This window comes from Symphalangus syndactylus, chromosome 22, assembly GCF_028878055.3.
Source record: "Symphalangus syndactylus isolate Jambi chromosome 22, NHGRI_mSymSyn1-v2.1_pri, whole genome shotgun sequence".
Lineage (NCBI taxonomy): Eukaryota > Metazoa > Chordata > Mammalia > Primates > Hylobatidae > Symphalangus > Symphalangus syndactylus.
Window position 1 is genome coordinate 30,051,607 of NC_072444.2, and position 24,204 is coordinate 30,075,810.

General features: G+C 39.6%; 1 protein-coding gene across 17 annotated transcripts in view; it reads right to left on the bottom strand.

Moving 5' to 3' along the window:
- CAMTA1 (calmodulin binding transcription activator 1) overlaps nt 1-24,204 on the bottom strand; it is a 990,108-nt gene that overhangs the window by 944,407 nt on the left and 21,497 nt on the right. For 12 of the 17 annotated variants that reach the window (XR_010118962.1, XM_055261963.2, XM_055261956.2 and 9 more), the window contains 2 exons: nt 10,413-10,482; nt 5,459-5,577 (listed from right to left, as the gene is read on the bottom strand). Coding sequence is in view for 16 of the 17 variants with exons in the window: in XM_055261963.2 (XP_055117938.1) it covers nt 5,459-5,577; nt 10,413-10,482 (189 nt within the window). In the remaining variant the exon portion in view is untranslated. Of the gene's footprint in view, nt 1-5,458; nt 5,578-10,412; nt 10,483-23,560; nt 23,667-24,204 lie in introns of all 17 variants that reach the window. The other 5 variants (XM_055261965.2, XM_055261958.2, XM_063631878.1 and 2 more) reach the window with 2 other exon arrangements.

Genomic DNA, 24,204 nt, shown 5'->3' on the forward strand with positions numbered 1-24,204 from the left:
TGTAATACATAAATCAAACCTCAATAAATTGTTTTAGGCTGGGCGCCGTGGCTCATGCCTGTAATCCAAGCACTTTGGGAGGCTGAGGCAGGCGGATCACCTGAGGTCGGGAGTTGGAGACCAGCCTGACCAATGTGGTGAAACCCCGTCTCTACTAAAAATACAAAATTAGCCAGGCGTGGTGGCACATGCCTGTAATCACAGCTACACAGGAGGCTGAGGCAGGAGAATCGCTTGAACCCGGGAGGTGGAGGTTGCAGTGAGCTGAGATCGCGCCACTGCACTCCAGCCTGGGCAACAGAGTGAGACTCCATCTCAAAAAAAAAACAAGGCTGGGCGCGGTGGCTCACACCTGTAATCCTAGCACCTTGGGACGCCAAGGCGGGCGGATCACGAGGTCAGGAGATCAGGAGATCAAGACCATCCTGGCTAACACGGTGAAACTCCGTCTCTACTAAAAATATAAAAAATTAGCCGGGCGTAGTGGTGGGCGCCTGTAGTCCCAGCTACTCGGGAGGCTGAGGCAGGAGAACGGCATGAACCCGGGAGGCAGAGCTTGCATTAAGCCGAGATCACGCCACTGCACTCCAGCCTGGGCAACAGAGCGAAACTCCATCTCAAAAAAAAATAAAAAATAAAAAAAATAAAAGCATCAAAACTATCAAAATACACGTAGGAGAAAACTTTTTTTAAAAAAAGGAATCAAAACTACTTTCCTAAGAGATGAGTGTCTGCCACTTTTTAAAAAATCATAATGCAAAAATAGATTGAGTTTGTTACAACATTTTAAAATCAGATGAAGAAGCCAAACAATTCTATAAAACGAAAGGATTAGAAGTCACTAAATAGCTACAAGATCTTGGAAAAGTCAACTTGATATTGCTCTGTGGGACAAAATGAGGGATTATGGGACTCAAAGTCGGGCTGCAGTGGCTGAACTCCTCCGTCCCCCACTTCCCGGCTCTGACTCCAGGTACATTAGTTAACGTATCCATGGCTTCAGTTTCCTCATCTATAAGATGAGGATAGTCAAATAATCTATCTCATAGGATTAACTGAAAGATTCAATGTGATGATTCATGTAAAGGACTCACTAGTGCCTAGCATACAAAAGATGTTCAATACATACTAGCTTCCATAATTAGTGCAGCCATCATCGCCTTCACTCCTTGGGTCATCTTTACCATCTGACGAACAATGCTGATGGCTGAGGGAGCATAATCTAAAATTGATTTGGTTTCAGATGTAACATTTAATTTATTCTGCAATTGCAAATAACATCCAAGAAGGGAAAGGATTTTAGGTACTCCAATGGGTTAGAAAACGTTAAAAGTAGCTTAAGTAGGTCCAAAGATCTCTCTTACCTTCTTAAGAGTCTTCCTTTTAGTGACTTTCAGCTTCACCAAACATTTGCATATGAATCCACAATACTAAGCCTATATTAACTCTTTTTAATTCGAAACTACATTACAGGCCAGGCGCGGTGGCTCACACCTGTAATCCCAGCACTTTGGGAGGCTGAAGCGGGTAGATCACCTGAGGTCAGGAGTTCGAGACCAGCCTGGCTAACAGGGTGAAACCCCATCTCTACAAAATTATAAAATACAAAAATTAGCTAGGTGTGGTGGCACATGCCTGTAATCCTAGCCACTCAGGAGGCTAAAGCACAAGAATCACTTGAACCTGAGAGGTGGAGGTTGCAGGGAGCTGAGATGACACCACTGCATTCCAGCCTGGGCAACAGAGTGAGACTGTCTCAAAAAAAAAAAAAAAAAAAAAAAAACTACATTACAGAATAGACTTGCTGCAGTTTAGGTTTGTAGGCCTTTGATTAAACTCCTAGAGAGTAAACAATAGAATGAAAGTTCCTAAGAATTAAAGCAACACAGAAGCAATTAAGCTCAGAGACAGGCTCTATCAAGTATGCTCTCTTGACCAAAAAATAACTACTTTATACCTACATTCCCTCATCTCTAAAAGGAAATGTTACCCACCTTGCAATACTATTTTAAGGCTTACAAATAATTATATAAAGTACCCAGTCACTAGTAAAGAACAGGTGCTCAATAAATGGTAGGGTGGGGCCGGGTGCGGTGGTTCACACCTGTAATCCCAGCACTTTGGGAGGCCGAGGCAGGCGGATCACAAGGTCAAGAGATGGAGACCATCCTGGCCAACATGGTAAAACCCTGTCTCTACTAAAAATACAAAAATTAGCTGGGCATGGTGGCATGCACCTGTAGTCCCAGCTGCTTGGGAGACTGAGGCAGGAGAATTGCTTGAACCCAGGAGGCAGAGGTTGCAGTGAGCCAAGATCACATCACTGTACTCCAGCCTGGTGAAAGAGTGAGACTCCACCACAAAAAAAAAAAAAAAAAAAAAAAAAAAAAAGGATGGAATAAGCACAGTCTCACTCACAACACACACAGTATAAAAGGTTTTTTCAAACAATCACAAATATTTAAACACAGGTCTGAGTAAAGGAATTCCTTATTCGTATAGAGGAGTCCCATTATACCCAGAAATTCAACTGTACACATCCAGCAGAGAGAGCGAGCGAGCACACACGAACATGGAAAACAGAGAAAGATGACAGTTGACATTTCATACAGGCAGCTCCAGCCACCAGTCTTATTTTGTGAACATATGCTGTACAGGGAGTGAGATGGAAAACACAAATCTACTGTGCTCTCAACTGCGCGCATTCCCACACGCCTCTTCCAGTGTGAGCCCCTTAAGTGGGATCTAAGAAATAGAGTTTTTCTACAACACAGCTTCTAAGTACAAGCCAACTACTTCATGTGGTCCTCATCCAAAACACAGAAATCTATTCCAACTCTGGAAGGAAAACGGGCTCTTAATAAGGGCAGTCTGACTAAACTTTATGAGCAAGTCAAGGGATTTCACGGGCAATTTTGACTAAATATGATTTAGCATTACAAAGGACCACAAAGCCCCAGTGAGAAACAGGTCCACTGAACTACGTTTCCTTCAGGTTTTCGTGTCAACATGAAGAATGGCAGGCTGAAGAACATAAGAAAATGCCAATACCCAGCTAGATCAAAGAAGTGCTTTAATAACACCACTGATTGTTTTATTCCACCTATTTCCCAAGCCAGTTTAAAAAAAAAAAAATAGCAGGTTATCATTGCCACATAACATTCTGCAGAATTAACAATTCGTGGGGTAAGTCTTCTGCTGTCACACTTAATCTTCCTCTATTTTTCCAAAGCCAAAAAATAAAACAAGAAAAAAGTCAAGGTCCTCTACAGAGAAATGAGTCAACCTGTAAATTCAGTTCCCTCGTAGGAGCTTTTGTCAGCTGAGCTGACAATTAACTGAAAGAACAGCCCATCCCAAGGGAAAGGGTGCTGCATGGCTTCACCCATCAGCTGTGCCACCTCCTGCTGCCTCCACCCTTCGGAACATACGCTCCTCTACCTAGATTTCAGCATGAGTAATAGCTGATGCAAAACAATCCACGTTTTCCCATCTAGATCCTCAATTTTGCATTACACCAGCAAGAGAAAGGGATGCATTTTCCTCTCTGTAATCTGAACTATGGCAGCCTCTGGCCTCCAAGGGAGTATGTGGACTGAGGTCCAGAAAGAAAATAAGGAAAAGCTTCTCATTTTTTCTTTTAATCTCATCCTCTATAAAAATTCTTTATTGGATGCTTTAAAATGTATCTAATATACTAGTAAGGTACAACATGTAAATAATTTAGAGGTTTTCTTTAACATGTGAAAGTTGAAGGGTTATGCTGAAAAGTTTCAAAAAGTTTTGAAGCCACTGATTAAAATCATCTACCACCTAAATTCCCAGCACTGCTACATTCAGCTTTATAAAACTCATCAGGCCACTGATTTTAATTCACTAAGCAATTTCTGGTTTCAAATATAATGTCAAATCATAGTTAAAATAAACTGCCACAAGACACGGGTCCATGGGAAAAAATAAAATAAATAAGCTGCCAATTCCACAGGAAATATAATATTGAAAAATACACACTTATTATGGGTTGGTTACATTTATAAATAAACTAGAACTAATGTGTATAATAATTTGGTATCAAATCTATGTTTCAGGGAATACTAAGAAATACATTGAGTTTTTAAGTAATTCATAATCAAGTTCTGACTTATTAAATAGTTTCCAAATTATATAAATATTATTTTGCTGAAAGAGTAACAAACTATGATTAAGACTAATTTTAAGCATATCTACTTCATTTTCATGTCTAAAAATGTCTGAAATAGTTAATAAATAACTGGTTAAACAGCAGGCCTCTAAACTAGCAAACATTTGTCAAAGCAAAAACATTCTGTCTGAGGGGAAAACAATTTATGCAAATGATCAAAACATAGAGAACTTCAAAGAATTTTACAATCAGTTGAGACAAGGTAACAAAGCTGTAAGGTTCCAGTGAGTATTTAAATCTAACCTGTGATACAGAAAGAGACTTTTATCCACATAACCTCCCACCACGCAAAACAAAAGCATTCTGAATCAAGAAGTAGTTATCGCCAAATAATCTTTAAAAAACAAGGCTCAATAGGCAGCACTATTTTCTTCTTGTGTCTTTTAACAGAACTGAGTGTCCAATAAGGATAGGGTGCTACATTTGCCTTAACTTGGACATCAGTGTTGAGCCAGGCACACAAATGGAATTTGGCAAAACCAGCAACCCCAGCCATCTGAATTAAAGGAATATAACTCCCAAATTGATGGACATATACCCAATTCTCATCACCACACTAAACGGGTATTACCTTAAATTGAAATATTCAGATTTCAAAATAAAAAAGATGACAAAGCAATCCACTCCTAACAGTAAGACTCCTGGATTAAAATTTACCAAAAAAGGAAACATCATCCAAGATGATTAACTTTTTTCATTCTACTTCATAAATCTACTTTCTAATTGGATGCTAAATACATAATCTACTGTACAGCCTTCAATCTTAATAAAAATTCTTAGCATTAAGCAAACTTTCTTCATGAGAAAGGACGAAAAGCTGTTTCACTCCTATGAAGCCTGCCCTTTCCAACTCTACAGAAATTTCACATTGTCAAGACACTACACATTCTGCGGAACACTGGGACTGTATATTTATTAATTCATGAAGACATAAGAACTAATGTTTCACTGGCATGCAGGCAGGGTTAACCACTAAATGCAAGACACTAAAATGCAAGAAAACACAGACAGAAACTCATGCTACTTTAGTTAAGTCAACGTGCACATTGTGTATCTTTCAATGCAAGCCAAGCAGATCAGAGACAGATCAAAAAACATGTTGGTTGGTTTCTGTCAAATCCAGATTAAATAATCTCATTTACAGTTTCCTAGATCAGTATTTTAGATTTAAAGCTAATATAAAGTAGGACTATGTGAAGCAACCTAAAAAATTTGCCCTTAAAATAATTATACCCTTAAAAAAGGAAACTTATCTACCTCATTAGTGTTCCAACGGTGCCTCTCTTTTGGTAAACTTGAACATTTCGGCAGACATTCAAGCAGCTTTTTCGGTAAAAAGATTTTTACATGACTACTATTGCTGTTCCCATGATCATCTATAAAGAAGAAAACAATAAATTTAGAGATAATAATAGATAAAATCTCCTTTAAAGTACACTGACAAAGTCAGAAATAGCAGCTCAGTTTAGTCAATGTGAGACCAAGAGCATCAGAGGCCCCACTATTCCTCTTAGTTAATAATACTCATGTACGCATTTATCAGATAGATGGCAGCAGGAATCTGGTCAAGAGGATTTAAAACAGGATCGGGCTTGTGCTCCCTGACATGTGAGTGAACAGGGAAAATCCCCGCAGCTGCCCATAACCAAAAGTTATTTTTAAAGGTTCTTTTCCTATGTTTTGATGAAGCACATAAAAATTATAAAATTAACCTCACAAAACCCAAAAATCTTTTATTAAGCAGTTGAAAAAATGTTAAGTTTCTTAGGTAAGAAGAATTATAGTAATACATGACTATTTTGTTCATAAATACTACTTCATCCCCTAGACGATAAAAGAGATTTATTCTTTCAAAAGCAAATCACAAATCTTACAAATACAAGGGATTTAAGCCTGCAGTCAGCTACTCAGGTAATACAGAAGCTGGCCTTTCTAGGTCTGAACATAAAAACATCATTTTAATTAACTTGATTTACATATACATATCTACATAATTAATGTATTTTATCCAAATGTAACTCTTCTAAATGAGTTAGAGAAAAAACAATTGCTTTCAGACTAGATGGTATGTCTGACTACCTAACAGTCTACCTGATGATTTCTAGAAGAGATCATTTCCTTTATATAACATTTATTTCACTCATTTATTTGCTTACATATCATTTATTTTTTCACTCCTATACCAAAGTTTCTTTGCCTGGCTCAAAATTTCTCGCAAGCTTTGGCACATTTAGGTCAAAGTTACAAATTATTTATTCCAGGTTTTTCATGCTAAATAAGATCCCCAATATACAAAGGGTACACATAACTAGGTACTAAGGAGCAGCACATTAAAACATGAAAGACTTAATTTGCTCCAGTAAGTCACAGTTGAAACAACTTTTCCTGATATAATAAGGTTTTATAACACTGAACTCAGAGTCAACAGTCCAAGATCTGGCCCAGTTCTGCTACTTTCTAATTGTGTGACCTTGGGTAAGTTACTTAATAGTTTCAGTTTTCCCAAATCAACAAGATTAGATTATCTCTATTTCTTCTCCAGACACAAATCCCTATAAAATTTACTGTCATTAAATAACTTAATATGCCTTACAATTAAGCAACCTTACATAAGTATACAGGCATTGGTAATAATCTTAAAAGTGAAATACAACAATATCTTTTTCCAGTTATTTACTATGGCTTTGTTCAGTACAGTCTATTTTTTTGAACAGGTGAAAAACATCAAAGAACAAAAAATATTTTCTAAGGTCACAAAATCCTCTCCAAACATTTTTCATCTGATTAACACATATCTTCTCAAGGAAAAGATCTTAAAATGAAAATATTGGGCATAGAAATAAAGTCTAAAAAATTTACTACATCATATAGAAAGATTTTATGGAGATGAACTTAAAAGAGTTTTAGTGTACTAAATCTTTTTTGGTCCATGAACTACATAACCAATTGAATTATAATACCCATCCTCTATTTCTATAAGCAGTATAAAAACTTTAAAAACCTAAAAACTGACTGCTTTCAAGAATCTCAAATTTTAATTTAATAGGAAAATAAGATTAAACTTTTCAAAAAATCTTCCTGTGAAACCAAAAGGAAACTGTTCAACTAAAAGGAAGTTCATAGAAAGTTCTGTATTAATTACACACTATAAAACCTTGGTAATTTTATGTGCTTATGCATGCTCCCTGCACTTCATCCTCCCGAGGGAGGTACCATGGGCCATAAAACTTTAAAGCAGAGAATACGAAATCACATGAGCCTTTACCTCCCTTCTCTCTTCCCCTAAAGTAGTTTTATTTCCATTTTTTTAAATCCCCCATGATATGTACAATTCTGAAAGTAGAGGTGAAATTCTAAAATCTATACTCAATTCAAATATTCAACATTTACAGGTACCTTTTATGAAAACGGCACTATACTAGTTGCTCAACGGATGGGCTTGCTCTGAATTGTATATGAATAGTCATATCTCTGAGAAAGCTATCAGCTTGAAGTAAAATTCTGAACACTTATGAGCAGAGTATTAAACCCCAGCTTCTATGTTTGTGATCACAATCTGATGTTAATTTTCTATTCTTTTAGCCTCTTTGAGGAACCCAGCTACTGTGTGGTATATAAAGAGTGTGCATGTGTGTGTGTGTGTGTGTGTATGTGTGTGTGGTATTTATGTAATAAAGGTACTCTTCTCAACAGCACAATTAACTGCTATAGAAAAGGCTTCAGTCTTCCACTCTGATACCAAATCAGGCAGTGGTAAATGTGACCAAAGAGGAAAAAGGGCAGGGCTGTGTAAGCACTCTCTCAATCTAGTTTCTAAACATTACACTTTACACAGTGGTGTGGCCATGGAGTCAAAAGGAATAGGAATATGACTGGCCAATGGGTTCCCCTTGATCAGTTTTTAAAGTGTACCATTTCCAGAATTTTAGGTTCATGCTGAATATAAATTGGATGTTTTTAAGAAACATAACAATGGGTAAATTTTTCTACTACATTATAAGGATTGCGAGTTTAATACTGAGAAAAGAATTACTGGAATTTCATATAGGCAAAATGTTGAAACTCATATTTTTAAATTTCAGTGTTTCTACAGGTGAAGTGGGATAAAGAGAAACTTTGATTTTACACTGGAAAAGAACTTTACATGGCTATACTGCATAAAAATCTGTTTTTAAATTAAAATCTGCTTTTTAATGTTTTGGGATAACTAAGAATGATAAAATAAATACATGCGCCAGTTTTTAAATCCTAATAATAGTATCTTGAGTGAACAGTAAAATTAAGGCATATACTGGTTTCAACTGCATTAGTCAGTATTCAATACAAATAGTTAAACTTTGACATTGAAAAGTGGGAGTGTCAACCAAATGCCAGTAAAACACTTCATTATCATTATCTAACAAAATATACGTGTATGATATTAGACTTTACAAAATAATTTTCTAACCTACTTCACAATAAAAAAAATAACTAGTGAGGCTCTTGAAATTGACAGATGATGTGCTTGGCTGACAGCTCTAATTCTAAAGAATGAACCATCCTTTCTAGTCAACCTACAAGGTGTAGTATAATACAACTTCCAAAAATGCAAAAAAATGCTCATTCACTTAGGCAAAAAGCAGAATTACTGTTTTCATGTTTTGTTTCAAAAAAATGAGATTCACATTGCCAAATCCTTTACTTAAATCCAAAGAAATGTATTTGACCTTTTCCTTCAAAAATTCTGTGACTTCTGCCAAGGTAAATTATAACTATATTAACTAACCTAGAAATCATACATTCATTTTACTTTGATTCATAATAAAAAATACTGTTGGTTCTATGAATAATGATGAACACTGTTATTCAATCAAGTTGATTACGATTAATCTTTCAAACTCTAGACCAAACTGTTCAAACAGTTTGGTATAACAGTGTATCAAATTGCTAAATCTTATTGGGAATATCTTTGATCGACAACATGGAGTAGTAAAATGAAAAGGAAGCTCTACAATTTTCTGTTTAGCTCTAATTAATATGTGCTTAGATTTAATTAGTAGGATAGGAACTGAAAACATAAACATATATTGTTATATTCAAGTCAGCATAATGCTCACAGCAGCAAATACTGCCATTACTAACCTAAGACCTTCAAATCACCATATATCCAAAATACATATTAATTAAGCACTATGTGCCAAACATTGATCTGATTTTGCATTATTCTTTTCCAAAGTCTCCAAAGTGAATTAAACCCAGTAGTAATTCTACAAAAGATTTTTAAAAGGTTAAAGAAACAGAAACTAACAGCTTTTTAAGTAGAAAAACATAATTAGTTTTGCTATTTAACAATCCCCTTCTTGTTCTTAGAGTTGTGTGATGATCAAATCTTACCGCTTCTATTTTTAGGTAGCCCAGATTTACCTTTTTCCTATTGATCATATTACAAAATCTCGGGTCCAGGCTTAGGTCAAATCATAACTCAGGTTCAATAAACTTCTCACTGTTTATCTACATTTACATTTTCAATCTAAAAATATGTAGGAGGGAACAGATAAAGTGAGGGCACAGCAGCTCTGTAAGCCATCACTTCAATTTAGGTTTTGGGACATTCTCTCCTCCTCTACTTCATTCAATTCCAACTGGAAGTACATGTGATTAAGTAAATCTATTTTCCATTATTTATTAGGGAGTCAACATTTGTGGGACTCTACTGTGTATCAGGCACCCAGAAAGGATCTTACACTGCACTCTTTCATTTAATCCTCACAATAAAACACAAGGGCTTAATTACTCCCATTTTACAGAGGAGGAACGTGAGGCTCAGATTAATTTGCCCAAGATCCACAGCTACTGAGTGGCTCAACTGGGATTCAAACATGACCTGTGGCTTTTCCCAAAATACCACACTGCTCCTACTCTAAGTCACCTGGTATTGGACACTAGAATTATAGAAGTGTTGTATCAGTACCAAACATTTGTAAAGTGCTTTGATTTCTCCGTGTGATTAAATCTTTTGCCTTTTTTAATCTCCACAGAAACTTTATGAAGAGAGCATTCTTTTTGCTACCCCGAAGGATTAAGTAACTCATCTAAGATCACACAGCAGTTAAGTGCAGAACCCAGGTCTTCTGAGTCCGGGCTGAAGGCTGTTTCCACTGCACTAGATGATAATTACTGCCACTGCCAAGCCCACCCCTTCCTGTAAGTCAAAAGCTTTTTCAAATCCTACCTTCTATAGGTGGCACGGTGTTGAGAACACAGTAGGTGCTAGTTCCGCAGAATACACTTTGGGAAACGCTCTAAGGAAACAGAAAATAAAATGTAAAACTAATCTTTCAAAAAGATATAATCTGGCTCTTCTGTGATATTCCTGCCAAGATGCAAAACCTGAATCTAATCATGAGGAAACATCAGACAAATCCAAATCGAGGAACATTCCACAAAATGACTGGCCTGCAATCCTCAAGAGTGTCAAGGTCATGAAAGTCAAAAAGGACTGAAAACTCTTCTTTATTAAGAGACTGAAGAGACAATCGGTTATGACCCAAGGTTCTGATTAGATATTTTTCTACAAAGGCCATTGCTGGATCAACTGGCAAACAGCAACAGGACTTTAGGACTGGAGAGTAGGAATGTCTTAGTGTTAACTCCCTGGTTGTGATTACTGTTCTTGTGGTTATGGAGGAGAATGTTCTTGTTTGTAGGAAGTACATGATCAAGCATTCGAGAGTGATGGAACTTATCAGCAATTTATCCTCAAATGGCTCAGGGAGAAACCGTTCTTTGCACTGCAAGCTTAAGGCTGCTTCAAAATTTAAGATACATATGTGAGAAAAGGTCTGTGCTGATGAACATGCATAACTCGTGTAATTTGTTTAAATGGGAAGTATGTGTGCTGTACATAGAGGAAATTTTTGCTAAGAACCAATGTCATATTCGTTTTGAAGCTCAGTCAACACCAACAACATTTTTAACCATTTCCCAACAATAAACCCAACACCCGACTCACCCAAAAAATGTGCAGAGCACCAACTAGTATTATGGCATGGGAAGTAAGTCAAGGGGAATTCCATTAACAAGAAAGAAACAAGGTCTCTGGCTCTCAGGCTGCTTCACTCAGATAAAATTAAAGATTTCACATAAAACCTACACAATGGTAACTTTAAAAAAAAAAAAGAAAATTTTTTGAATCTTGACGGCCAATTATTTTCAGTCCTAAAAATATCTTTTTTGTTTGGTTGCAGTATTAAATAAAATTTTAGATTATTCATCCTACATTATAAACCACATATTTATACACTTAGAAAACCAAAGATAGTTTACAAGTTCAACAACCACCCTCAACATTTTATATTTAAAAGCTACCAGGCATGGTGGCTTGTGCCCGTAGTCTCAGCTACTCAGGAGGCTGTGGTAGGAAGATCGCTTGAGCCCAGGACTTTTAAGGCTGCAGTGAACCATGATAACACCACTACACTCCTGCTCCAGCCTGGGCAACAGAGCGAGGCCTCATCTTTAAAAATAATAATAATAAATAAATAAATGTGGTGGCTTATGCCTGTAATCCCAGCATTTTGCGGGGCCAAGGCAGGTGGATTACTTGAGCTTAGGAGTTAAAGACCAGCCTGGATAACATGGCAAAACCTCACCTCTACCAAAAATACAAAAATTAGCCAGGCATGGTGGCACACACCTGTGGTCCCAGATACTTGGGGGGACTGAGGTAGGAGGATTGCTGGAACCCGGGAAGTTGAGGCCACAGTGAGCCATGATCACGCCACTGCACTCCAGCCTGGATGACAGAGTGAAACCCTGTCTCAAAAAATTAATTAATTAAAATAAAATAAAATAAAAAGAGTTCAGTTCTAACATTTACTAGCTGTCCTTAGGAAAGCTCTCGGTATTACCTCATCCAGAAAGGGAGGGTGGATACTTCTCTCTCCTATCTCTCAGGCAGGAGGAGGATTAGATAATACATACCCAAGTGCTTTCAATTCAAAGGTACCACCCAAATACAAAACACTATTGTTACCATGGTTAATGAGGGTGAGCTTTAACAATGTTAACATTTTCTAAGAACAAACAGGATTGCCTGAGTTATTTATTTGTTGTTCAGTTGGTTTGTTTGTTTGTTTTGAGACAGAGTCTCACTCTGTTGCCCAGACTGGAGTGTAGTGGCGGGATCTCAGCTCACTGCAACCTCTGCCTCCCAGGTTCAAGTGATTCTCCTGCCTCAGCCTCCTGAGTAGCTGGGACTACAGGTGTCCACCACCACACCTGGCTAATTTTTGTATTTTTAGTAGAGATGGGGTTTCACTATATTGGCCAGGCTGGTCTCGAACTCCTGACCTCAAATGATCTGCCGGCCTCGGCCTCCCAAAATGCTGGGATTACAGGCGTGACCCACCGCGCCTGAGTTTTTTATGCCAAAAAATGTTGCAATCTGACTAAAGTTGACTTCCATGAATTTTTAATTTTCCTCTCCCTTATGTCCATGATCAAGTGCTTCAGAAGTCAAATTGTTTTCAGGGTCCATATAAATAAAGTCTTTCTCTATAATGTGACTCCTAGCTACCAGGATAACCATGAGCTCCTTAATTCTTTCTTTTCTGTTTCTGTAAAATTCTTGTTCTAGGACTGTTTCCCTCTCCACTTTAACCAATAGTAGTATACTGGGCCAGGCACAGTGGCTCACACCTGTAATCCCAGCTACTCAGGAGACTGAGGTGGGAGGATCACTTGAGCCAGGAATTTGAGCCTGAAGTGAGCCATGACCATGCTATTGCACTCTAGCTTGGGTGACAGAGTGAGACCCTGACACAAAAACAAAAAAAGTAGTTAACTATGATAACATCTGTGGTAACAGTCATGTCCAACGATTCACCCTATAAACTAGACAAGGCTCGGAATTCATGTATCCTTTGGAAAATCCAACATTACTTTCTACCCATGACTGTGAGCATGGAATTACCGTACATTAGGAAAAGTGGTTCATGGGAAGATCTCCAACAGGGGAAAAGTCAGCAGCACGCTGACTTCTTGTAACATCTTTAAGAGTCGCCAGTAACAGCCCACTAATCACATGAATGTAATATCTCATTTTAATTTAGTTTCTGAATTAAAACTTGAAATTTTACGATGTTAAAAATAATGTCTTACATTCAAGGCTTAACATTTCCTGGCTTCCTATTATCAAAAACTGATGGTATAAGATTACCATTTGAGATATCTTAACAATGGTCTTAGGTGAAAAGTTTTTAAAAATCACTTTGGTTCAGTGGGACACACTAATGAATAGCTTCATAAAAAAGGATTTTTATACCCAACTTCAAAGTCTGACAATAAGTAAATCAGTGACAGAATATTTGAAATAATAGGAAGAACTGGGCACTAAAATAACATATGACACAAAAATATCATAGACAAAAACCAATCATGCTCTCTCCACAGCACTGCATAATAAAGTCTCCATAGTTAACTAGGAAAGAAACCAAAGTTAAAACTGAAATCAAGTCATCCTATCTTTGAAAACCACAGGTTCTCAAAACAAGCCAAAGCACAAAAAAACTTCCATGATAAGAAAGGGCTACCTTGTACTAGATACCCCTGTGCCAGACACTGGGCCAGGAACTTTCACAGGACAACTTCGTGTTTTGATCTCCCTCTAGGCGCCTGTCTGCAATACTGGGACGGCTCTGCCATAGGGGGAGGCGGGCTGGCCTTAAGCACCTGCAGAGCCGCGGTGGTGTGTTCCAGTCCACCATTCACTGCTAAGAAGTCTGGGCAAATCAGTGAGCCACTCTGTCCACAGGACAACACAGTGGAATGGAAAAGCACAAGCTTTCAAGTCAGATCTGGGTTCAAGTCCTTCCTCAGAAGCAGGTTTTCATGACCTCCCCCGCTGACTCTGCACTTCAACTCAGACCCCACACCCTTCAGGAAGCCTCTCGCCCACAGGGTACCTTTAGAGTAGCCTGTGTTTTCCTCTCACAGAACACATCCTTCTTTATGGTAGCTCCTTCCATTTGTTCTACAACTATTAAAGGAGCACCTAACATGTACCAGACACTGTTCAGGAGCTGGGACACAGCACTGAACAGGACAGACAAGGGTCCTGTCCTCTTGGAGATACATTCTAGTTGGGGGAAGACAGATGGTAAATGGGACACTCTCCAATAGGGGTAAATTCCTATAAAGGAAATGAAATGGAGTGGTGCATTACTGTAAAAATTTGGTAGGATGTTTTTCATTGTTTCTGAATGTACAGCCACGGTGGAGTGGAAGGAATACTTGATTAGAGCATCAAGAAACCTGGATTCCATCATTAATCAAATCAGTGGTTCTCGGCCTTAGCCAGTCATCTAGTGAGATCTCCAAAACTCTGATGCCCAGACCAACTACGTCAGAATGTCTGGGGATGGGACCCAGGCCTCAGTATTTTTTTAAAGGTCCCCAAGTGATCCCAAGACGTATCCAAGGTTGGGAACCACTGAAATAAACAGTTGTATGACTCTGGGCAACTCTCTGACTTTCCCAGTTTTCTCAAGAGTCAAATGGGTAGTTGACCTTGAGCAGAACTTCTCCAAATGTAATGTGCATGTGGGTTATCTTAGGATCTTCTTTCAATGCAGGTTCTGATTCACAGGTCTGAGGGAGGCCTGAGATTCTGCCTCTAACAAGCCCCCAGGTGATGCCCATGCTGCAATAATGGCCACACCTTGAGTAACAGAAACCAGATGATTAACCTAAAAGATTGGGAATTAGATAAATGATCTATAAAAGATCCTTCCAATCCTAACATTCCTCAACAGCATAATTCCACTAATTCCTAGTGGAGATTTAAAAGAAGTACTTTCATCTGTTAGTACATAATACAAAACTATACCAGAATATCCACACAAGATAATTAGTAGAAACTCTAGGGATGGTTACTCAAGTATAGTGACCAGTTTCTGCTGGAAGTACCCAAGAAGGCTGGGCATGGTGGCTCACACCTGTAATCTCAGCACTTTGGGAGGCCAAGGCGAAAGGACTGCTTAAGCCCAGGAGTTCAATACCAGCCTGGGCAACATGGTGAGACTCTGCCTCTACAAATATTAAAATATTAGCCAGGTGTGGTACTGTGTGCCTGCAGTCCCAGCTAAACGGAAGGCTGAGGCAGGAGGATTGCCTGAGCCTGGGAGATTGAGGTTGCAGTGAGTCATGACAGCACTACTGCACTACAGCCTAGGCAACAGAGTGAGACCCTGTCTCAAAAAAAAAAAAGAAATACCCAAGAGGAGAGATGCAGAGCTCTATAATATACATTCCCTGTTTTCAAAAAGTATACTATCTAATTGAAACAATACTTTTAAAAAAAGGTAATGAAAAAATAATATATGACTTAAAGGTTAAAACAAGGGACACATGATAGCAGTATGGAAATTCAGTAACTACCTGGCTATCAAACAGAAACTCTTTGAAGCCATGGACTATGTTTTATTCATTTTGTCTCCATTCAGGGAACCTAGATCAGGATGTTACACACAGGCACATTCATTGTATATGGATGATATCTATATATTAGAGTTTTTGGAAGATGGATTAATGAAACAAGATGCTATATAGTAAGAAGTGATTACAGGCTTTGGAACAGAGAAACAGCATAATGAAAACTGTATTTACCGTTCTTTGAAATAAAGACAAAGAATATTTAGGTCTCCACAGAATTAAAGCCAAGCCTGAATCTTAGCACCTTTACTACTTAGCACCTTTACTATTTTTTAAAAAGAAAAAACTGTAGATATGACCTCTCAGTCCAGTTTTGCTTAGCATCCTAGGCATCGTGCCTAGATAGTTAGGGAGGCTAACTGTATAATGGCTCAAATACCATAAATGTTCACTTCTTGCTCAGGTAAAGTCCAAAACAGGTGTTCCTGGTGGGCAGACTGTTCTCGCAGCAGTGGCTCTGCTGCCTGTGCTCCTTCTACCTCGTGGCAGAAGACTTTCTAGGTCGCTAGGCCCTCTGCATCTCTGCATCAAGCCAGATAAGGAAAAGGCATGATACCCATGCCCCAAGAGTTTCAGGGGCCAAGTCTGGAAGTGGCACACTTTGTTGCTGTCACCCCACTGGCTAGAATTTGGTCACGATTCCAAGGGGGACTGGAAAATGCCCAGGAAGAGGAGGAGATGGGTTTCATGATCAGCTAGCAGTCTCTGCCACAATATCTTCTGTAAACTGCTTTTTAATTACAAAATAGTCACTCCTTTCAGAAATGTCCTCTGCTAACCTACAACTCCATTTTCAATCCCTAAGGCCATTCGGGATCTAAAACCAATCTAGGAGGTTTCTTTCTCCAATAAATATTTTCCTAACATACTCAAAATGAGATTTTATCAAATGCATCCTTGAAAGGATGTCTGGCTTGTTCTTCCCAGTATCTCTGGTAATGCTTAACACAATGTCTGGTACATAACACAAGCTCAAATTACTTATAGAATTCATAAATTAATAACCAGCCCCCAAGTTTATGGAAAGGAAAAAGAATGGTCCTATCTCTTGTCCTGGTGATGGTGGTGGAATTTACTAAAAGCCTTCTGTCTTTTTCAAGCACATCTCTTCCTATAAGGCCACCAAATTGCCACTCTTCCTCTTGGTCACTTTGATTTGCTGTGTCTTGGTACTGTGCCACTGGGACAAAAGCAAAAGACTGAACAAGCAGCGGCTGGAACCTGTAGTCCCAGCTACTTGGGAGGCTGAGGTGGGAGGACTGTTTGAGCCCAGGAGTTCAAGGCTGCAGTGAGCTATGACTGTGCCACTGAACTCCAGACTGGATCTGAGCAGGACCCCATCTCTAAAAAAATTTTTTAAAAAGAAAAAACTGTAGATATGACCTCTCAGTCCAGCACTGTTGCAGATATTTTTAAAGAAAGGAACCTTATCCCTCTATTCATTTGAGAAATCAAGCAATATGATAAAAGCTACTTTAAGCCTGCTAAAAAAAAAAAACTTAGGAGTAGGGGGAATACTCAACAGTTTCCACAGATACCAAGAAAACCAAACTAAAATTGGGGGCTAGAGCACAATTATTTAATTAGTATTAATTTATGAATAATAAATGAAATATTAATTTATTAATAAAAAACAGCACAAGGTCTGTCAAAAGACATTTTTCAGAGACACTCCCTAAAATCAGGTTAATGATTTTATGAGATGGGCAATTCAACATGCACCCCAAGCCCAAGTAACTTTATTCTTTTTCTGAACCACAAAAGGTTATTGTGGGGAAAAATTATGTGCTACAGTACAAAAATATTATGTGCTCACATATTACCACTTTTCAAGAAGTTTAAAATATGCCATTAAGTGCTACTATACTATCATAACCCTCACAACTCCCCCATGGGATAGAGACAAAAATTAAAGTATACAGTCAAGTTAAAAGGAAAAAGTCTGGTAGGTAGCCGACTTCCTACTCCTGGGGCAGGCTAAATAAAAAAATGAAACAGTAACCTCTAAGGTAATTGGGGCACAAACCATTTTAGGCTCTCAAATTGAGTTCAACACCTAGAATTGAGTTCAAAAGCAAACAAGTAGCTTGAACAGACTACAAAACAGTTCAAGTTCTAAGAGGCTGACACAGGAACTAATATTACAATATATCAAGCCAGATTTATGGCCTGAGAAATCAGATTAATTGATTCTCTATTACCAGAGATGCATGTAAAGCATGTTTAAAGTGATTTCACAATTTTTTTTTAATTATTCTTTCTAGATATGAATCACAGTATCATTAGAATTTTCATAAATTTAATTTGGCTTGGAAGCCAGTATACTCAAAGTCTGAAAATAATCAAAGAGCACTTACTAAATGGCCACATTTGTACAAACAGATTCAACTAGAATACATTCCGTAAAAAAAACTGTATAAAATTTAAAATGATATTGTTTTAATAGTACTTATTGTTACACATACTAATGATAATTTTGTTTAACTCCTCAGAGAGAGCATTGTAAAATATCAACAAAATCAACCCAACAAACTAGGCATTCTATTCAATATTACGTACGTATAACAAGCATTTTCATATATAAAATCTTACTTCGATCCTAAAAGGTAGCAAAGCACACATTAAGCCTATTCTAGAAATGGAGACACCAAGACATGGGTAACAAGGCACTGGGCAAAGGCCACAAGCTGGGACGGGGCAGAATTAGAACCAGACCAGTTCTCCCATACTGCTGTGTGATTTCCACAAGAAAACACAGTTCTCTCCCTAATAATGCAGCAATGCTTCTCCACAAAGCAGCAATGCAAAAATGTAGGCAGAAAAAGTAAGTAAGACGCTCTGAGAGAAAGCTAAGGCAAACACTCCCACTGAGGAACACCGAGCAGGTTAGCTGGGAGGGAGACATCCTGAAGGAGAGGAGAGCAGTGGAACAGAATGCTACCACACACACCTAGAAGCTGATCTTGTCTAAAGATCCTCCACGCCTCTCAAACATTTTTTGGTCCATGAACCACAGACCACCATCACCTATCACTACTTGCTACTGCCTGAAGAACTAAAACCTCATCAAAACTAAAGAAGAGAATGACACTGTTTCTCATAACAGAGCAACGAGGTGGACACCAAGAAAATGGCAGCCACAGCCCCGGAATGGAGGTCAGCTATCTGGGAACCTCCCTTAAACCGAACACAGCCAGAACTAGGAAGGAAGCCAAGAACACTCTGAAGGCCAAAACTGAATTTTACGAAGTCCATGCACAAAAGCTTATGTACTCTACTGTGAGAGGAGTTTCTCCGACCCACATTCGTAGCTTGATTACTATAAAACTACTCACAGCTCTAATATGCTTAATTATCAGGTTGCCAAGCCCAGAGATCAGAAGCAACAAATCGGAGGGGAAAAAATGTAGCTCAAAACTGACACACAGAAGCAAAAAGAGTGACAGGCAACAGCAAGGTGAGATTTTTTTTTTTAAACAATAAAAATCAGACACAAGGATTTGAAAGGTATAGCAGTTTGGGGTCATTTATCATAAAAGTAAACTCTCTACTCAAAAAACCCAAATCACAGTGTTAAATAAAGCCCAGTTTAATAAGCTACATACAACATAATGAACCCAAGTTATTAAGGAAAACGTAAGTTAAATTCCACATGTTCTACTTAACATAGAGAAAAAGGTAGCACAGTTTAATACCTTTTGTTTGCATATTACTTTGTAGTCTATAAAACACTTCATATGAATTACCTCATTTGATCCTCAACAAAACCATAAGGCAAGAGGGCAGGTACCTCCACTGGCCAGGAATTCGCTGGTAAATAATTCCATTTTAGCCAGACAGATGGATTTATCGGTGGCAATTATAACACAGAATGTTCATTTGTCTAACAGGAGAGAGTACATAGAAGGCACATGAAGACAAAGGGCACGGAAGGCCTCCTGAGAAGCGTCAGCACCTGACCATCCCAACTTTCAACTGGAACTGCCCTTCCAAAACTTTCACCTCTGAAAGCTCCCGTCCTTCCACCTGCATCCTCCAGGGCCTCATCTGAAGAACTGTTATAATGCCTTCTAATCCCATCATCGCCCCTCTACGGTGGAGGACAAACTTTATGATGGACCTCCTATGATCCCCACCTCTTAATGTTAACAGCTTTTCTTTTTTTTTTTTTTGAAACGGAGTCTCGCTCTGTCACCCAGACTGGAGTACAGCGGCGCGATCTCAGCTCACTACAAGCTCCGCCTCCTGGGTTCATGCCATTCTCCTGCCTCAGCCTCCCCAGTAGCTGGGACTACAGGTGCCTGCCACCATGCCCAGCTAAATTTTTGTATTTTTAGTAGAGATGGGATTTCACCGTGTTAGCCAGATGGTCTCGATCTCCTGACCTCGTGATCTGCCCGCTTCGGCCTCCCAAAGTGCTGGGATTACAGGCATGAGCAACCGCGCCCGGCCAATGTTAACAGCTTTGTGTAACTCCCTCCCCCAGAGTGTGGGCTGGACCTAGCAAGTCGCTTCTAACCAGCAGAACATGGCAAAGGTAATGGGCAGACTGTGACTTCTGTCTTGCTAGAGACTGTCCTCCTGGCTCTGATGAAGCAAGCTATGGTGTTGCAGAGGCCCCTGGGGCAGGAACTGAGGGCAGCCTCGGGCCAACAGCTGGCGAGAAGCTGAGCCCTCAGCCCAACAGTCCAAAGAAAGGAGTCCTTCAAATGGCCAAGGGAGCCTGGAAGTGGATCCTCCCCTACCAGAGGTTTCCAAGGTGAGCCCAGTCCTGGCCAGCACCTCGGCCGCAGCTCAGCAGTCCCAATCCAGCAGACCCAGCCCTGCCCTGCCCAAACACCTGACCCACGAGAACCAGGAGATTCCACCCTGGGCTGTTTGAAGCCACTGGGTTTATGATGATTGGTTACAGCAGCAATAGATAACTAATACACTCACAGCCCATCAGGCCACAGTGGTTTCTTTTCTCATCTTGGACTGGATCAATCATTTCACCATCATTTCTACCAGTACTCTGTATACGCCACCACAGTTCTGAAATAATCATCTACCCTATCTCTACTCCTTTATTCTCTCATTATCGAATTGGCAAAACCAATACCCTTCTTTAGTCTTCAGTCTACTCAACTCTGCAGCATTACGACTGACAACCTCCTTTCAACCCTCCACACTCAGCAACCCTGAATTCATATTCTGCTTGTTCCATTACCTCTCCGACCATTCTTTCTCAGACTCTACTGGTTCTCTCCCCTCTGGTGACATTAAAATGTAAGCATTCATCACATTTCTGCCCTCAGGCCCCTTCTCTGCTCCCCTTCCAATCTCACTCACAACTGTGACTTTTAATTGTTTTGAACTGATTCATTCACTCATTCAACCAAAAGGTACTGTCTGTACCTTTTGTGCTGTGCTGCTGCCGCTGCATCTGCCCTTCCAGACCTCCTCACAGCCCTTCTCTCCCTGCCCCATGCCCAGGGGGCTGACCTCTAAGGACTCCAGCACCAAGGCTCCCTTGCCCTCTGGAAGTACAATGAAGATAAAAAGCAGGGTGATATGAATGACTCCCTAATCCTTGACCCACATCTCCAATGTCACGCTGTATATACACATTCTAAAGCTACCCAATGACGCCTTAAAAACAGCGATACCGGCCAGGCGCGGTGGCTCACGCCTGTAATCCTAGCACTTTGGGAGGTCAAGGTGAGCGGATCACCTAAGGTCAGGAGTTCAAGACCAGCCTGGCCAACATGGTGAAACCCTGTCTCTACTAAAAATACAAAAATTAGCCGGGCATGGTGGCAGGTGCCTGTAATCCCAGCTACTCGGGAGGCTGAGGCAGGTGAATTGCTTGAACCTGGGAGGTGGATGTTGCAGTGAGCTGAGATCGTGCCACTGCACTGCAGCCTGGGTGACAAGAGTGAAACTCTGTCTCAAAAAAAAAAAAAAAAAAAGAAGAAGAAGAAAAACAGTGCGGTACCTTTGCAGCCATTCTCCCCAAATATACCTGTCTTGTCTTCCCTATCTCAGTCTGGCCTCACTAAATTCCCAGTTATGGTTCAAAACCTAGGAGTCACCTTCCCTCAAGGCCCACATTCAGTCAGTCACAAAATTGTATGTGTGTGTGTGACACACCCACTCCTCAGCCACGCTAGCTCTTTCCTCACCCCAATTCTACAGACAACTCTTGCCAGAAGTGATTTTCTCCCGACTCTAGTCCTTCCTATTTGCTCATTCATTCATTCATTCATTCAGCCAACAAGCATTTACTAAGTCTAGGCACTCAAGCCTCTTACCTCCAGAAATGCACATCTAATTGAGAGAGAAAGAGAAGTAAACAAGCAACTCCAACGCAAACTAAAATGTGCCATGACTAGGAAAACCACGTAGTGCTATGGTGCACAAAGGAAGGGCATCCGATCCAATCTGAAAAGAGGGGCAACGTCAAGAAGGCTTCTCCTACTGGAAGTTTCATTTAAGCTGAAACACAGAAAACACAGAGAGTCAGCAAGAGCATGGGTGAGTGTGTGTGCCTGTGTTCCCGAGGCAGGTGCAACTTCTAAATCAAGGCAACAGCAATGTGGGAGGCCTAAAACCACCAGACACTGTGGGACCTTGGAACAATCAGAGTCTAAAAAATGTAACATGAAGGTAGAGAGGAAGCTGGAGAAGTAACTAGGTGGCCCTTATTAGCACCTGTTTCAGGAGAATCGACTTTATCCCATCAATTCCATTCCTCTACTAAAAAAAAAAAAAAATTCTAAAAGCCTCTCCTGAGCAGAGAATTAAATCCAGATTCTTCGGCCTGACTTTTCAGGCCCCTAACAACATGACCCCTACCTACTTTCCGAGGCTTACCTACCCATATGCACATGAATTCCACCCACTCCCTGTACTCTCCTGGCTCTATGCCTCTGTTCCATTTCCTCTGCTTGGAATTTCTCCTCCAACTACCATGTTTGCCAGTCAATGATTTCAAGTCAAATTCCACCTCCTCCCGGAAGTCTTTCCATCTTCCCTTCTAGAGCCTTATTAAAGCATTATGACCTGTCTTGAATCACTCACATCCATATCTGCTTCCCTACAGACTTCTGTCACTACAGACTGTGTTCCCGACAGGCTTCTGAAGTATGTGTAAACAGATATGACTCCTAATTTCAAAGTCTAGGAAAAATGTCCAGAAAAGTATTCAATTTACCACTAAAGCAGTTCTAAATAACTAACCATGAAGGGTCACAAAGAAATAATTTTTTTTTTTTGAGATGGAGTCTTGCTGTGTCCTCCAGGCTGAAGTGCAGTGGCGCGATCTCAGCTCACTGCAACCTCCGCCTCCTGGATTCAAGTGATTCTCCTGCCTCAGCCTCCCAAGTAGCTGAGACTACAGGCACGTGCCACCATGCCCAGTTAATTTTTTGTATTTTTAGTAGAAACAGGGTTTCAACGTGTTAGCCAGGATGGTCTCGATCTCCTGACCTCATGATCCGCCCACCCCGGCCTCCCAAAGTGAATGATTTTTTAATTATATGAAAACAGTCAACCAAAAGCCTAGATTTCTGTATGTTTTCATGGAAGTATCTGTAAATAAAAATGACTACAGAAATTTAAAAAATAGTACGTGAACAAACTCAGAAAGAGTACCTGCTCAGCCACAAGGCATTTAAGGGACAGAGTAAAGACCAGAGCCAAGTGTTCAGATACTGTTTCCCAAAAGTGATAAACAGGCTATAACCAGAGTATCTCCACACAACTCACTAACAAACTCATCCAATTACCTGGAACTTTTCTCCTTAATTCTTCCCACAATTAATTCCCATTTTCCTCCAGAGCTCTCAAGAAGCCTCCCCCAACCTTGCAGATTAGTCAAATCCCTTTATGACATATTGCACGCACCTTCACAGCACTGAGTCCCAGCTGAAATTTCACATGGCATCTTGATTAATGTCCGTCTCCCCCTTAGCTCCATAAGGACAGAGACTGGGTCTGTCCTTCCTTGTGCCTGGCACAGATAGGCACTTTGTTATTTGTTGAGTAAATGAAGTGCATTAAAAGTATAACAATAACCAATGTTCACATGGCCCCTGTAGGACTACAAGGTCCTAAAATATCTTCTGATCCCTCCAGTAATAATAACAATTATATAAATTTTAATGTCACAATTTTATTGTAACATATCCTAACTCTTTGATAAATATTCATATATGTAATCTGCTAGTTCTTTATTAACCAGAATGTATATTAACCAGAATACCACATTATTTTTAAAACATGCAAGGCATCAGCAAACCTTCACATCAAAAAAACATTTACTACAGGAAGTCAACCTACAGGCTATGTGGAAGAGCTGTTTGCTCTCTTGGAACCTGAAAAGTCCAATTCCAGTCTAACAGTGAATTACAGTGTTTCACCAAGGCAGCCTACTACATCAACAAATTAAAACAAAATTGTGTGTTTTTAAGGCAAGATGCTTGGGTGTCTGAGTTAGCCAGGACTTCCTAAGCATACAGCAAATCCATAAAATGAATTTAAACTCCCCA